Here is a 13,272-nt window from a genome sequence, read left to right on the forward strand (position 1 = left end):
ACTGGTGAGTAATTATTACCCCGGATTTCAGGTCTGCCATCTCAACGCGAGAAGTTTGAATCAATCCAAGCTTAACTACTTGAATTACTGAGACGTGGTTTCAAAATGACGTCAATGACAATATATACAACTTACGTGACTTTTGCGTTGTGCGTCATCAGGGTAAGCGTGGTGGTGGTGTAACGATATATTACAAGAATACACTGCTGAGCAAAATAATATATAAGTCAGATGATAATGATCCAGTTGAGTTTTTGATGGTTGAATTTTACAATAATTTCCAACGGTGCCTTGTGATATGCATATATAACCCTAATAAGTCATACGATTTAAGTAACCCATTTCTAAATATTTATAAATACAGTGCAATTTATGAACACATACTATTGTGTGGCGACTTCAATATAGATTTGCTTGTGGAAAATGACCGTACCAAAAATTTTTTGGTTAATATGTCAAGTGCTGGATTAAATGTTATAAACAAGCTTCCTACTCGTTTTGGACCCCATTCTAAGCCTAGTTTACTGGACTTATTCTGCGTTTCGGACGTAAACAGCGTGCTACACTTTGAGCAACTTTCTCTTAGTGGTGTGAGCGATCATGATTTAATTTTTCTTAGCTATAATTTAGTGGTAAGACCCATTATAAATAGTTCGCCCGAGTACCTGTATACAAGAAACTAACGGAATCAATGTCGAAGACCTAGCTAATCAAGCTTCAGCCCTTCCTTGGAACGACTGTTGGTTTTTTGCCGATATTAACGAAAAAGTTGAACATTTTTCCAATTAAGTCAATTATCTTTTTGATAAATATATTCCACTTAGGAAAATTAAAGTTAATAGAAACAGGCAACCATGGTTCACTAAGAGGGTACTTGAGGCGATGAGAGCTCCAAACAAAAGCTATCTTTTCTGGAGAAAAAACGCGAATGAAGAAAATTGGGTGGCATATAAACGTGAGTCCAAAAGATGTTATTTTCAAAACAAACTTAATACTAGTCTTCCTCCGAAAGTTCTGTGGAATAATTTAAAATAGCTTGGAGTCAAATTTAATTTGAAATCTGAGTGTATGATCGATGTTGAAGCCAACAATTAAATTACCTGCGGAGAATATTTTTGTGCCCAACGTAAATATTTCGTATGATTTTAGCCGCAGATTTAACTTACCTAATATTATCGAATCTGAAATAATACCCTGCATTCTTTCAATTAAATCAAATGCTGTCGGCGAGGACAAAATAAGCTTAAGTATGATAAGGCTCGTTCTTGCTTACATCATATCACCCTTAACGCATATTATAAATTTTTCGCTAACTTCACTTAGTTCCTGATGCCTGGAAAGTGGCTAATATTATACCTGCTGCGAAAAAAAGTAATGCCTCACAACCCTGTAACTTCCGGCCAATCAGCATTTTACCGTCTTTATCAAAGACTTTCGAAAAAGTATTACTGAATCAAACGATGAAGTACCTGACCTTTTATCTGAAAATCAATCGGGATATCGCAGGGGACATAGCTGTTCAACCGCTATGCTCACAGTCATGGAGGACGTTCGACCTTCCTTCGATAAAGGCCACCTAACAATCCTCACCTTAATGGATTTTTCGAAAGCTTTTGACACTGTCGGCCGCTGTGGTGTAGTGGTAAGCAGTGCGCGCTTTCACTCATCAGCACATTGGTTCAAGCCCTGGCCAAAGCAACATCGCAAAAAAATATAGAAAAAAGGGTTTTTCTCAACAGCGGTCGTCCCTCGGCAGGCAATTGCAAACCTCCGAGTGTATTTCTGCCACTCTGAAGCTCGGCCAAACACTAACATATGTGTAAGCGCAAATCTATTTTTATATTATTTTTTTGACACTGTTTTCTATTGAAATCTCATTCGAAAGCTTGACACGTATTTCGGATTCAGCAATGATGCAGTGAAACTAATTGAAAGCTATTTGACTAATAGACATGAAAGGGTTGTTTCAAGGGTTACCCGCTCTAGCTTAACACCAGTAAAATCGGGTGTACCGCATTATTCAGTTTATGTATTAATGACTTAGAAAAATGCTGCAAAAATGTATCAATTCATCTTTATGCTGACGACGCTCAGATATACCTCTCTACCACTCTAGGCTTAACAGAAGACTTAGTCTTCCGAATAAATGAGGACTTACAAGTTATTTCTCTGTGGTCGAAAAATAGCAGGCTTATCCTCAATTCGTCCAAAACGCAGGCAATTACCCTATCTCATATCCCTACACTCTTGATATTGTTTCTCCAATCATGCTGAATGGGAGTGTTGTGAAGTATGCGAAGATTGTTAAAACACTTGGGTTTACACTGAATCAAAATCTAACGTGCATTGATCATGTTAACGCATCGCTGGCTATCGAAGATCGAAAGTGAAAGTTGCATTATGAGCAATGCAAGCGTGTCGAAATTTTCGTTGAGTATCGAATTTTCTGTCGAACAGAATTTCGCTTTCGTTGGTGTAGCGAAGTGTTAGAAAATTGTGAAAACTTTATGATTTTGCATTTGTTTTGTTGTTGTTGTAGCGGCTACAACAACCCCGCCCAGATCGGCTGATATCTCAGTCATTGTCGTCGAGTTCCACTAACGGCAGCCCCAAGAAGCGTGCAGCCTCTATGGGGTCAGTTGTTTTCTTACTTTTTGGCGGCTAGACACTAATTTGGAACATTTTTTATTAATTTGATGCCGTTCTAACGTCTGAATACTGAACACAAGCTCGAAAGGCTGGTTTTACTTGTGAAAGAAAATCCCAATACACTGTTGGCACGATCTCTGAGAACAAAATCATAGAGCTGTTTATAGTTTTAATATATTTTAAATAGATTCGGATCACAAAATTTCTTAAATATATTGTCATATCAAAATTTATTCGAAAGACTACACTTAAACTCTCTTAAACGTTTTTTGTTCCTGACCAGTTTTCTAAGCTCTCATCCTCTTACGAATCGTTCACCCAGAACTCCGCTGTACTCATTTTTACCACGTTTTTATAAACTCGCTTTCTTTTTTATTTCGTTTTTATTTGCAAAAATTAAAATAAATATGTATAAGCACACTATTTAGTTTGCCCGATTTGCAAACAAAGCTTTTCAGTGGTGAAAAATATACTATTGTGAACAACCTAAACGAGCGAAATTCACAATAGCGCTATTCTTCACCGAATGAGTTCCATAATACCAAATGAAAATTCATTCGCTCAGCACTTTCGACCACAGTCGAAGATCGAATGCAACCCATAATAGGGGCCTATATTCTTTGATCGTCGATTGACGTTTGCACAGTCAACTCGCACATGCAATCTTATCGTACCTTATTTTAAGTATTCAGTTACATCAAGAATGTTTTTTGTTAGAGCCGTACAGTTGTGGAATTCTTTGCCCAGAAAACTAAAATCGGAAACTAGTCCAAATCGCTTCAAATCGGCTGTGTATACTTTCTTCTCAAACTAAATCCTGTACCATCTTATTACACATTTTTCTTTCCCACTTTCTTCGACTGAAAAATATATGAAATGTCAAAAACTCGTTTAACAACTGATTAGTATACATATATTCTTTAAGCTACCAAAATTTTATTATGATGTAATTGTTTTCAAATGTGGCATTGTAAAAGACTATGTCTTATATGTGCATTTAAATAAATAAATTGAATTTATCAATTAACCGATTAATAACTATTTCATTATTATATACCGTACAGTGCTTATTTTTTGGACACGAAATTGATCGATCCTTCAAGTGGTCTTGATTAATTACACCAGGCTGAGGTTCAAATACCTAATCGACTCGCAAAATAATCTCTTAATTTTTGAGTCAGGCGAGAGTTCTCGCCCTTCTCTTACCCACAAAATAATTCTCTGAAACGCATATTTATCGAGAGTGTAAAATACTTTGCCGATCCCTCGGTTCGTCCGCCAGGATTTTTTTCAGTTTTCCAGCATTTCAAAATTATACAAAATTAAAAATAAGGAAATAAAATTGTTCAAAATTGTTGTTGTTGGCAATTGAAAATGAGAGTGCGTGGAAACACTGATGCTTATGTGGCTGGCAACTCCAGCAGGGCATCAATGTTTTAATGAAAATAATGCAAGAAAAAAGACACAGATGGAGATTTATATTAATAACTACGTGCTAGGTGTTTATTGAAAGCGTGTGGTTTAGAATATTTTACAATATTACCTTTGGTGTGTGATGAAGGGTGGTGGCTGATAGGCGTCCTTGCTCGATAAAGTGAAAACTGGAATGACCGCGCTATTTGTTGACGGATTGAGCCGAACCCTCAAACAGCGAGCTGTGTTGAGGAAAAATTTGGCTAACTCGTTTTACTAATTGGCGGGAAAAATAATGCTATTTGGGTAATTCACAAGGTGTCGTATTTGTCGTGTTTGTCGTGAAGTCATGATATTTCATGACAGTTGTAAAAATGTTGTTATTGTTTTGTGAAGAAAAATAACACATGACGATACAACTCTGCAACCTATGTTTATTCGGTGTTATGTGAGGTTAAGTGCTGAGATATAATAAATAATCGTAACAGGTGTTCACAACCGTCGTGTTTTAACACAACTTTTGTTAGGAAAATATAACTTCACAACACCTTCTGAATTGCCCAATTATTTTTATGTTCATACATACGAATAGTGCGTATGTGAGGTTCAGTTTTACATCTTAAAATTGCTCAATGTAAAATAGAAAAATTTTTTCCGTGCAAATATGTTTGTATGTACATAATTCGAACGATTCTTAAATCTGAATTGTTTGTGCAAAGTTTCAAATCGAGCACCTAAGTTTGAGATGTAAATTGTCTCAGCACGATTGTATATAGATATATAGATTTATAATTAAAATAGAGCCATATTTGTCTCAGAAAAAAACATCGAAATAAACAATAAAAGATTTATGTATGGGTATATGTGTACAGAGGCAAAAGCAACATTTTTGTATTGCAGATCTTTCGCTGTATCACATTCGCATGAACGTAGCAATGCTTTGCTCGATATGGAAGAAAACACTGACGAAAACGAATAAATGGAACATAACAATGCTCAAATCAAAATAAAGACCACAGCGCTGCAGCGATGTAGTTGTTGATAGTGTGTATGAATGTATGAATATGCAACAACGTCGTGTATGTACACAGCCAAAGGGACCATTTTCTATGCAGATCTTCCAAACGTAGCAACAGAGAAAAAAGCGAATAAATGGAACAATTTTTCATTCTCTTAAGTCCCGCTGAGACGCTGCCTATCAAAATGAACGTAGCACTGCTTTGCTCAATGTAAAAATTTTAAAATCTTTCGACGCAAATATTTCGAAAATGGTTTAATGGATCTTAAATCTGCGACGTTTGTGCAAAGTTTCAGATCGAGCACTTTAATTTGATGTATAATTTGTCTCTGTGCGATTTGTAAATCGCTGGGAATAAGCGCCTTGTTAGCTAGGTAAACAGCGCTATGCTAGCTGAACAACACATTTTTGCGAATTTCTCGAAACCAATGGAGCACCGAAATTAGCTTTGGTGGCGTTGAAGAACGCTTAAAAGAAACCTAATTCCTGCATATATTTCGAAAATTAAAGACAAAAACTTTAAATACTGGTCAGCTAGGTTAACGTTAAGCTAGCCGACCAACACATTTTTGCGAATTTCTTGTAAATCAATGGAGCACCGAAATTAGCTTTGGTGGCGTTGCAGAACTCCTAAAAGACACCTAAAATCGTACAGGAAGATACCCAGTGGGTTTTACAACTTTATTTTCATGAACATTAATAAATACACTGTGCACTTCTTAAATATATGTACTACGCAGAACGGTTGGCTGGCAGGCAGGCACTCACGCGGCGACCGTCGAAAACGAATTAAAAATTATGTTCACCACACCACACCACACCGCACCACACCGTGCAGTATCGTCTCATTGAAGCAGACATCGACCGCAGGGATACCATCCTAGAATATCAGGGTATTGCTATCCGGTCAGGCGATGTTGAGCTCGAAATATTTAACGTATACATACCCCCTGTCACCAGCTGCCCGGCAGGATATCACCCTGAAATAGGTGCGCTACTCAGAGGTGAAAACCGTATTGTAGTTGGTGACTTTAACGCGCAACACGATCTCTGGCACTCAAGCCTGTCAAATGATCGTAGGGGAATTCATCTGGCTGAGCAGATAGACGATTCGACATTCTGCACAATGAACGACGACGCACCCACCAGGATTATGGGCAGCTGCAGCAGCTCGCCAGATCTAACAATTGTCAGAGCTGGTCTGATAAACAGCGTATCATGGCGACCTATGCTGACTATAGCATCAGACCATCTGCCCATAGTCATCTTGATTTATAAACCTGCCCACTTTGCTTCCGTGGATCACCGGACTTATGTCAACTTTTCCAAAGCTGACTGGAAAGGCTTCACGGATGTTACTGAGGGCGCCTTCACTGCACTACCCATACCAACCGACGTTCATGTAGGTGAACGTAAGTTCCGCAGGGTTGTCACCGCTACCGCAGCTCGCTTCATCCCAGCAGGATGTATCAAGGATCCACGTCCGAATTTTCCTGCCGAAGCGGCTGTTCTAGCTGATGAGCGCGACAACCTTCGTCAGGCCGATCCCGGAAATTCCCGTACTAGGGATCTCAATACGGAGATTCGGCAACTTGTGAACGTACATAAGCGGATGAAATGGGAAGAGCATCTGAAGACCTGCAACTTCGCCTCTGGTGTGAGCAAGCTTTGGTCAACCGTGAGGTCGTTGTCCAACCCGACGAAGCGCGACGACAGAGTCGAGATAGACTTTGTTGACCACGCTTCGTCGGACCCGGAGAGATGCTCGAGCTATTTTAGCCGGCAGTTCATTCTGCATCCTCCGGTGGATAAAGCCAAACGTCGAGTGACCAGAAGGCTGCAAAAAATGCCAAAACCTAGTGCGCCCTTGTTTTCAGCAGCGTCACTTGAAGGATCGATCAATTTGTGTCCAAAAATAGGCACTGTACGGTATATAATAATGAAATAGTTAATAATCGGTTGATTGATTAATCGAAAGCATTCGAATAATTCAATTAAATTCAATTTGTTTATTTAAATGCACATATAAGACATAGTCTTTTACAATGCCACATTTGAAAACAATTACATAATAATAAAATTTTGGTAGCTTAAAGAATATATGTGTAGGGACCAACCCTAACACTTGTCGCAGTAGTTAAGTGGCAACATCAAAAGCCGCGGTAGACGAACAGAGCTGTTTGAGATTCGTTTGTACTAACTGAAACCAACTTCATTCATTCAACGTGTTTGCTAGCGACGCTAACAGAATCAGCATTTTCCGTGTATATAAGCAACTTATATTTGTTTAATTTCTAAGTTAATAAAGACATATAGAAGTAATGATTCTATAACTGGTGGCCCCGCTAAGAACATAATATGGTGAACTAAGGTGAAGATAGGTAAGAAGACGCTATTACTTCTTTCCATATGGCACGGCTCTCCATCAAGCCGCCACCGTTCTGGAAGCCTGATCCACGCATGTGTTTCGCACAGGTGGAGGCGCAGTTTGTGCGAGCAGGGATTATGGCCGATGAGACGAAGTACTACACAATTGTAGCTGAAATTGATTCAGCAGTTCTCACTCACGCTACCGACATAATTTCATCACCACCTGTTAGTGGCAAGTACGACGCATTAAAGCAAAGACTGATTACTGAATTCGGCGAGTCGAACGAAAAAAGTCTCAAACGCTTATTTGAAGGTTGCGAATTGGGCGAGAAGAAACCTACTACTTTGCTTCGTGACATGAAAGACTTAGCAAGTCAGCGAGTCGATAAAGACGTTTTGAAATCATTGTGGCTGCGACGTTTGCCTGTACAAGTGCAGCAGATTTTATCAACACTCGAGGGCGATATCGAAGCTTTGGCTAAGAAAGCCGAATATCATGGAGATTGCAACGGCAAATGGTAACATAGAAGTCGTCGGTGTACCCAGCGAGGATTCATCACCTGCGTAGCTGCAATAACGGCAAGGTCAGGGAGGAACGGAACCGCAGCAATGCAGTTTCGGGTACAACGTCATCTACCAGTTCGCGCAGGACGACAACTCAACCAGCACACGACACTTGTTGGTATCACCGCTCTTTTGGTGAAAATGTAACACGATGCCGGCAGCCATGTGTTTTCGGTCAGAAACGTTCGGAAAACTAATCAGTCCTCCGTTCAAAGCGGCTCCTGCGGAGGCTGATAATAACTGCAGCCGCCTTTATGTCCGAGACAGGACATCTTCACTAAAGTTTCTTGTAGACACGGGTGCGGAGATATCAGTGGTACCCAAAAGTTGTAACGACAAGCGATCGAGGGCGCCTATGACGCTGGTAGCTGCAAACAACACGCTACGGTACTAAGCGTATGGTATAGACCGGGGTTTGCGGAAACAATTTTCGTGGTTATTTGTAATTGCTGACGTAGGGTACCCTATATGGGGTGCTGATTTTTTAAAACATTTCGAGATTCTGGTGGACATGAAGAGTAAGGCGATCATTGATAGAACAACGAGCGTCCGATCGATTTGCCAAATCATGAAACTTCCATATAGCATCATCTCATTAAGAGGGGTAAGTTTATTTCAGCAGATATTAGCGCAGTACCCCGACCGCAGCAACGATTCACTCCGGGCGGACAGAACATCGACGGCCGTTCGACATTTTATTGAGACGAGAGGTGCCCCTGTGGTACAAAAAGTGCGCCGACTCTCCCCCGAGAAGCTCGCAGTTGCAAAAGAGGAATTCGAGTATTTATTAGAACGAGGAATTTGCCAACGCCCGAAGAGCCAATGGGCTAGTCCCCTACATATGGTGCAAAAAGCGAATGGAAAGTGGCGGCCTTGCGGTGATTATTGGCGGTTGAATGCGAAGACCTTGTCAAACAATTATCCAGACCGCCATATTCAAGATTTCGGAGGGGACTTGTATGGAAAAACTATTTTTTCTGAATTGATTGTAAAAAGGCTTACCACCAAATCATTGTACACCCAGCAGACGTTCCGAAAACCGCCATCCTCACGCCGTTCGGCTTGTTCGAATTCAGGTATATGACGTTCGGACTTAGAAACGCAGCACAGACGTTCAAGCGTTTCATTGATGAAACAGTAATGGGATTGCCGTTCGCCTTCCCCTACCTCGATGATGTCCTCGTCGCCTCCACGTCACTGGAGGAGCACGCGACAGATCTCCGTCAGCTTTTTGATCGCTACCGAGAGAAGGGCTTAATTATCAACAGTGAGAAATGTCAACTCGGCCGGGAGGAGGTAGAGTTTCTGGGCCATCTGGTCTCATGCAAAGGCATTAAACCACTGCCTCAGGAAGTAAGGGGCATCATAGCATTGAAGAAACCGAAGGAAGTACATTACTACAGATCAGGCGCGTCAGTTCGAGAGTGCGCTGTTCAAACAACTAGCCAAGCTATTAGGCGTCAAACACATCCATACAACCAGCTACCACCCTTAAGCTAATGGGTTGGTGGAGAGATGGCATCGTGTGTTGAAAGCCTCCCTCAGATGTCACGCTGCAGACGCGAATTGGGTCGACGTCCTACCCATCGTGCTTTTAGGCTTACGAACGGCCGTGAAAGAGGACTTGGGCGTATCCGTTGCAGAGATGCTCTACGGACAACCTATCCGGTTACCCAGCGGCTTTCTGGAGGCCGACGACAACACGCCTGTAGATGAGCAGAGTTTCCTGCGGGATTTGCGACATTTCGAAATGGCTAGGCCAACGCCAACTTCACTGCATGGAAAGCATGCTGTTTTCGTGCCAAAAGACATGAGATTCTGCAGTCACGTGTTTTTACGTGATGACACTATCCGTAAGCCTTTGAAATCGCCGTACGAGGGGCTAGTAGTTAACAGGTACCCCAAGACGTATGCAATATTGATTGGATCAAGACAAGTGACGGTGTCCATTGACAGACTTAAGCCGGCTTACTTCCCCAGGGACGAGTTAGCAGCGATTCATCACCAACATAACAAAAATTTGTAATAAGATGGTACAGGATTTAGTTTGAGAAGAAAGAACACAGCCGATTTGAAGCGCTTTGGACTAGTTTCCGATTTTAGTTTTCTTGGAAACGAATTCCACAACTGTACGGCTCTAACAAAAAACATTCTTGATGTAACTGAATACTTAAAATAAGGTACAATAAGATTGCATGTGCGAGTTGACTGTGCAAACGTCAGTTTCGAAAAGAGGTATTTCGGGCAACGGGTGTAGATTATTTTATATATTAATAACACCATACGACGATCAAAGAATATAGGCCCTCACTTCACTCACTTTCTTTTTTATTTCATATTAATTTGCACAAATTTACATATGTACATATGTATAACCACTCTATCTAGTTTGCTCGATCTGTAAACAAAGCTTCTCAGCAGTGAAAAATTTACTATTGTGAACAACCTAAACGAGCGAAATTCACAATAGCGCTATTCTTCATCGAATGAGCGCCATAATACCAAATGAAAATTCGTTCGATCAGCACGAAAACTCCGAGATGTGATTAAATTTACGCTTGATATATATATACAGATGCGTGCAACTAATTAGCAACGAAATTCAAAATGATATTGCATGCAAATTATGTTTTTTTATTTATTTTTAATAATTTTCACTTAAAATATAATTCAATCTATATCAGAAACCACAATAACAAAAGTTGCAAAGCTTGCACAAATTGCAAAAAAAATTAATTAAACTTCAAAAAATTGTCATCAAAATTTCAAAATTTTTAATTTGAATATTTAGAAAATTTTCGGGTATGCAGTTTTGTAGCCCATTCAATTTTAGTATAATAAAGTGCAAGTTTCAAGTTTTTTTGTCGAGGGTGTTGCGGATTTTTTTCCATGTAAAAAAATATTTTGATCATGAGTTATATGAAAGAAAATGCGCAACACCCTCCACAAAAAAAAATCTAAAAAATCAACGGTAATTTTTAGCGACTTGAAACTTGCACTTTCTAAAATTGAATGAGCTACAAAACTGCATATCCGAAAATTTTCTAAATATTCTAATTAAAAATTTTTTAAATATATTTTAAATGAAAATTATTAAAACTAAAAAAATAAACATAATTTGCAAGCAGTATCGTTTTGAATTTCGTTGCTAATTAGTTGCACGCATCTGTATCTAGCGGTATTGTTAAATAATAATTGATATTTTCCGAGCGATTCTTTATCGAGACAACCATATATTAACTCGTGGTACGATATTATTGGTACCAATAGCATTTTAACAAGCTTAAGTTTGACATCTTTGGGAATGCAGTGGGCTGTTTTCCATAATTGTCTCAGTACAGAATACATTCGGCTGACTGATGCATTAACATGATCAATGCACGTTACATTTTGATTCAGTGTAAACCCAAGTGTTTTAACAATCTTCTCATACTTCACAACACTCCCAATTCAGCAATTGCCTGCGTTTTGGACGAATTGAGGTTAAGCCTGTTATTTTTCGACCACAGAGAAATAGCTTGTAAGTCCTCATTTATTCGGAAGACTAAGTCTTCTGTTAAGCCTAGAGGGATAGAGAGGTATATCTGAGCGTCGTCAGCATGAAGATGAATTGATACATTTTTGCAGCATTTTTCTAAGTCATTCATACATAAACTGAATAATACCGGACCAAGAATAGAGCCTTGCGGTACACCCGATTTTACTGGTGTTAAGCTAGAGCGGGTATCCCTAGAAACAACCCTTTCATGTGTATTAGTCAAATAGCTTTCAATTAGTTTCACTGCATCATTGCTGAATCCCAAATATGTGTCAAGCTTTCGAATCAGATTTCTATGGAAAACAGTGTCAAAATATAGTATAAAAATAGATTGGCGCTTACTCATATGTTAGTGTTTGGCCAAGCTTCAGAGTGGCAGAAATACACTCGGAGGTTTGCAATTGCCTGCCGAGGGACGACCGCTGTTAAGAAAAACCCTTTTTTCTATATTTTTTTGCGATGTTGCTTTGGCCAGGGCTTGAACCCATGTGCTGATGAGTGAAAGCGCGCACTGCTTACCACTACACCACAGCGGCCGACAGTGTCAAAAGCTTTCGAAAAGTTCAATAAGGTGAGGATTGTTAGGTGGCCTTTATCGAAGGAAGGTCGAACGTCCTCCATGACTTTGAGCATAGCGGTTGAGCAGCTATGTCCCCTGCGATATCCCTATTGATTTTCAGATAAAAGGTCATTTTCCAGCAGGTACTTCATCGTTTGATTCAGTAATACTTTTTCGAAAATCTTTGATAAAGACGCTAAAATGCTGATTGGATGGAAGTCACAGGGCTGTGAGGCATTACTTTTTTTCGCAGCAGGTATAATATTAGCCACTTTCCAGGCATCAGGAAATCTAAGTGAAGTTAGCGAAAAATTTATAATATGCGTTAAGGGTAATATGATGTAAGCAAGAACGAGCCTTATCATACTTAGGCTTATTTGGTCCTCTCCGACAGCATTTGATTTAATTGAAAGAATGTAGGGTATTATTTCAGATTCGGTAATACTAGGTACGTTAAATCTGCGGCTAAAATCATACGAAATATTTACGTTGGGCACAAAAATAGCATTCTCCGCAGGTAATTTAATTGTTGGGTTCAACATCGATCACGCACTCAGATTTCAAATTAGATTTGACTGCAAGCTGTTTTAAATTATTCCACAGAACTTTCGGAGGAAGACTAGTATTAAGTTGGTTTTGAAAATAACATCTTTTTGACCCACGTTTATATGCCACCCAATTTTCTTCATTCGCGTTTTTCCGCCAGAAAAGATAGCTTTTGTTTGGAGCTCTTACCGCCTCAAGTACCCTCTTAGTGAACCATGGTTGCCTGTTTCTATGAACTTTAATTTTCCTAAGTGGAATATATTTATCAAAAAGATAATTGACTTAATTGGAAAAATGTCGTTAATACCGGCAAAAAAACATCAGTCGTTCCAAGGAAGGGCTGAAGCTTCATTAGCTAGGCCTTCGACATTGGTTCCGTTAAAGTTTCTTGTATACAGGTACTCGGACGAACTATTTATAATGGGTCTTACCACTAAATTATAGCTAAGAAAAATTAAATCATGATCGCTCACACCACTAAGAAAAAGTTGGCAAAGTGTAACACGCTGTTTACGTCCGAAACGCAGAATGAGTCCCGTAAACTAGGCTTAGAATGGGGTCCAAAACTAGTAGGAAGCTTGTTTATAACATTTAATCCAGCACTTGACATATTAA

The 13,272-nt window shown here is 39.5% G+C and overlaps 2 protein-coding genes across 2 annotated transcripts in view; one reads left to right on the forward strand and one right to left on the reverse strand.

The window, feature by feature from the left end:
• LOC118734502 (28S ribosomal protein S5, mitochondrial) overlaps positions 1-7,489 on the reverse strand; it is a 76,868-nt gene extending 69,379 nt beyond the window's left edge. The window contains exons 1-2 of the mRNA XM_036464224.1: positions 7,480-7,489; positions 4,193-4,291 (exon numbers count right to left, since the gene is read on the reverse strand). Of these exons, the coding sequence (XP_036320117.1) occupies positions 4,193-4,291; positions 7,480-7,489 (109 nt within the window). The remainder of the gene's footprint in view (positions 1-4,192; positions 4,292-7,479) is intronic.
• Positions 7,490-7,972, forward strand: LOC118734513. Its single transcript, XM_036464235.1, has one exon. The coding sequence runs from the start codon at positions 7,490-7,492 to the stop codon at positions 7,970-7,972; it is 483 nt and encodes a 160-aa protein (XP_036320128.1).
• Positions 7,973-13,272: the final 5,300 nt, after the last annotated feature.

Source organism: Rhagoletis pomonella, unplaced genomic scaffold, assembly GCF_013731165.1.
Source record: "Rhagoletis pomonella isolate Grant_MI unplaced genomic scaffold, Rhpom_1.0 Rhpom_scaffold_00001, whole genome shotgun sequence".
NCBI classification, from domain to species: Eukaryota; Metazoa; Arthropoda; class Insecta; order Diptera; family Tephritidae; genus Rhagoletis; species Rhagoletis pomonella.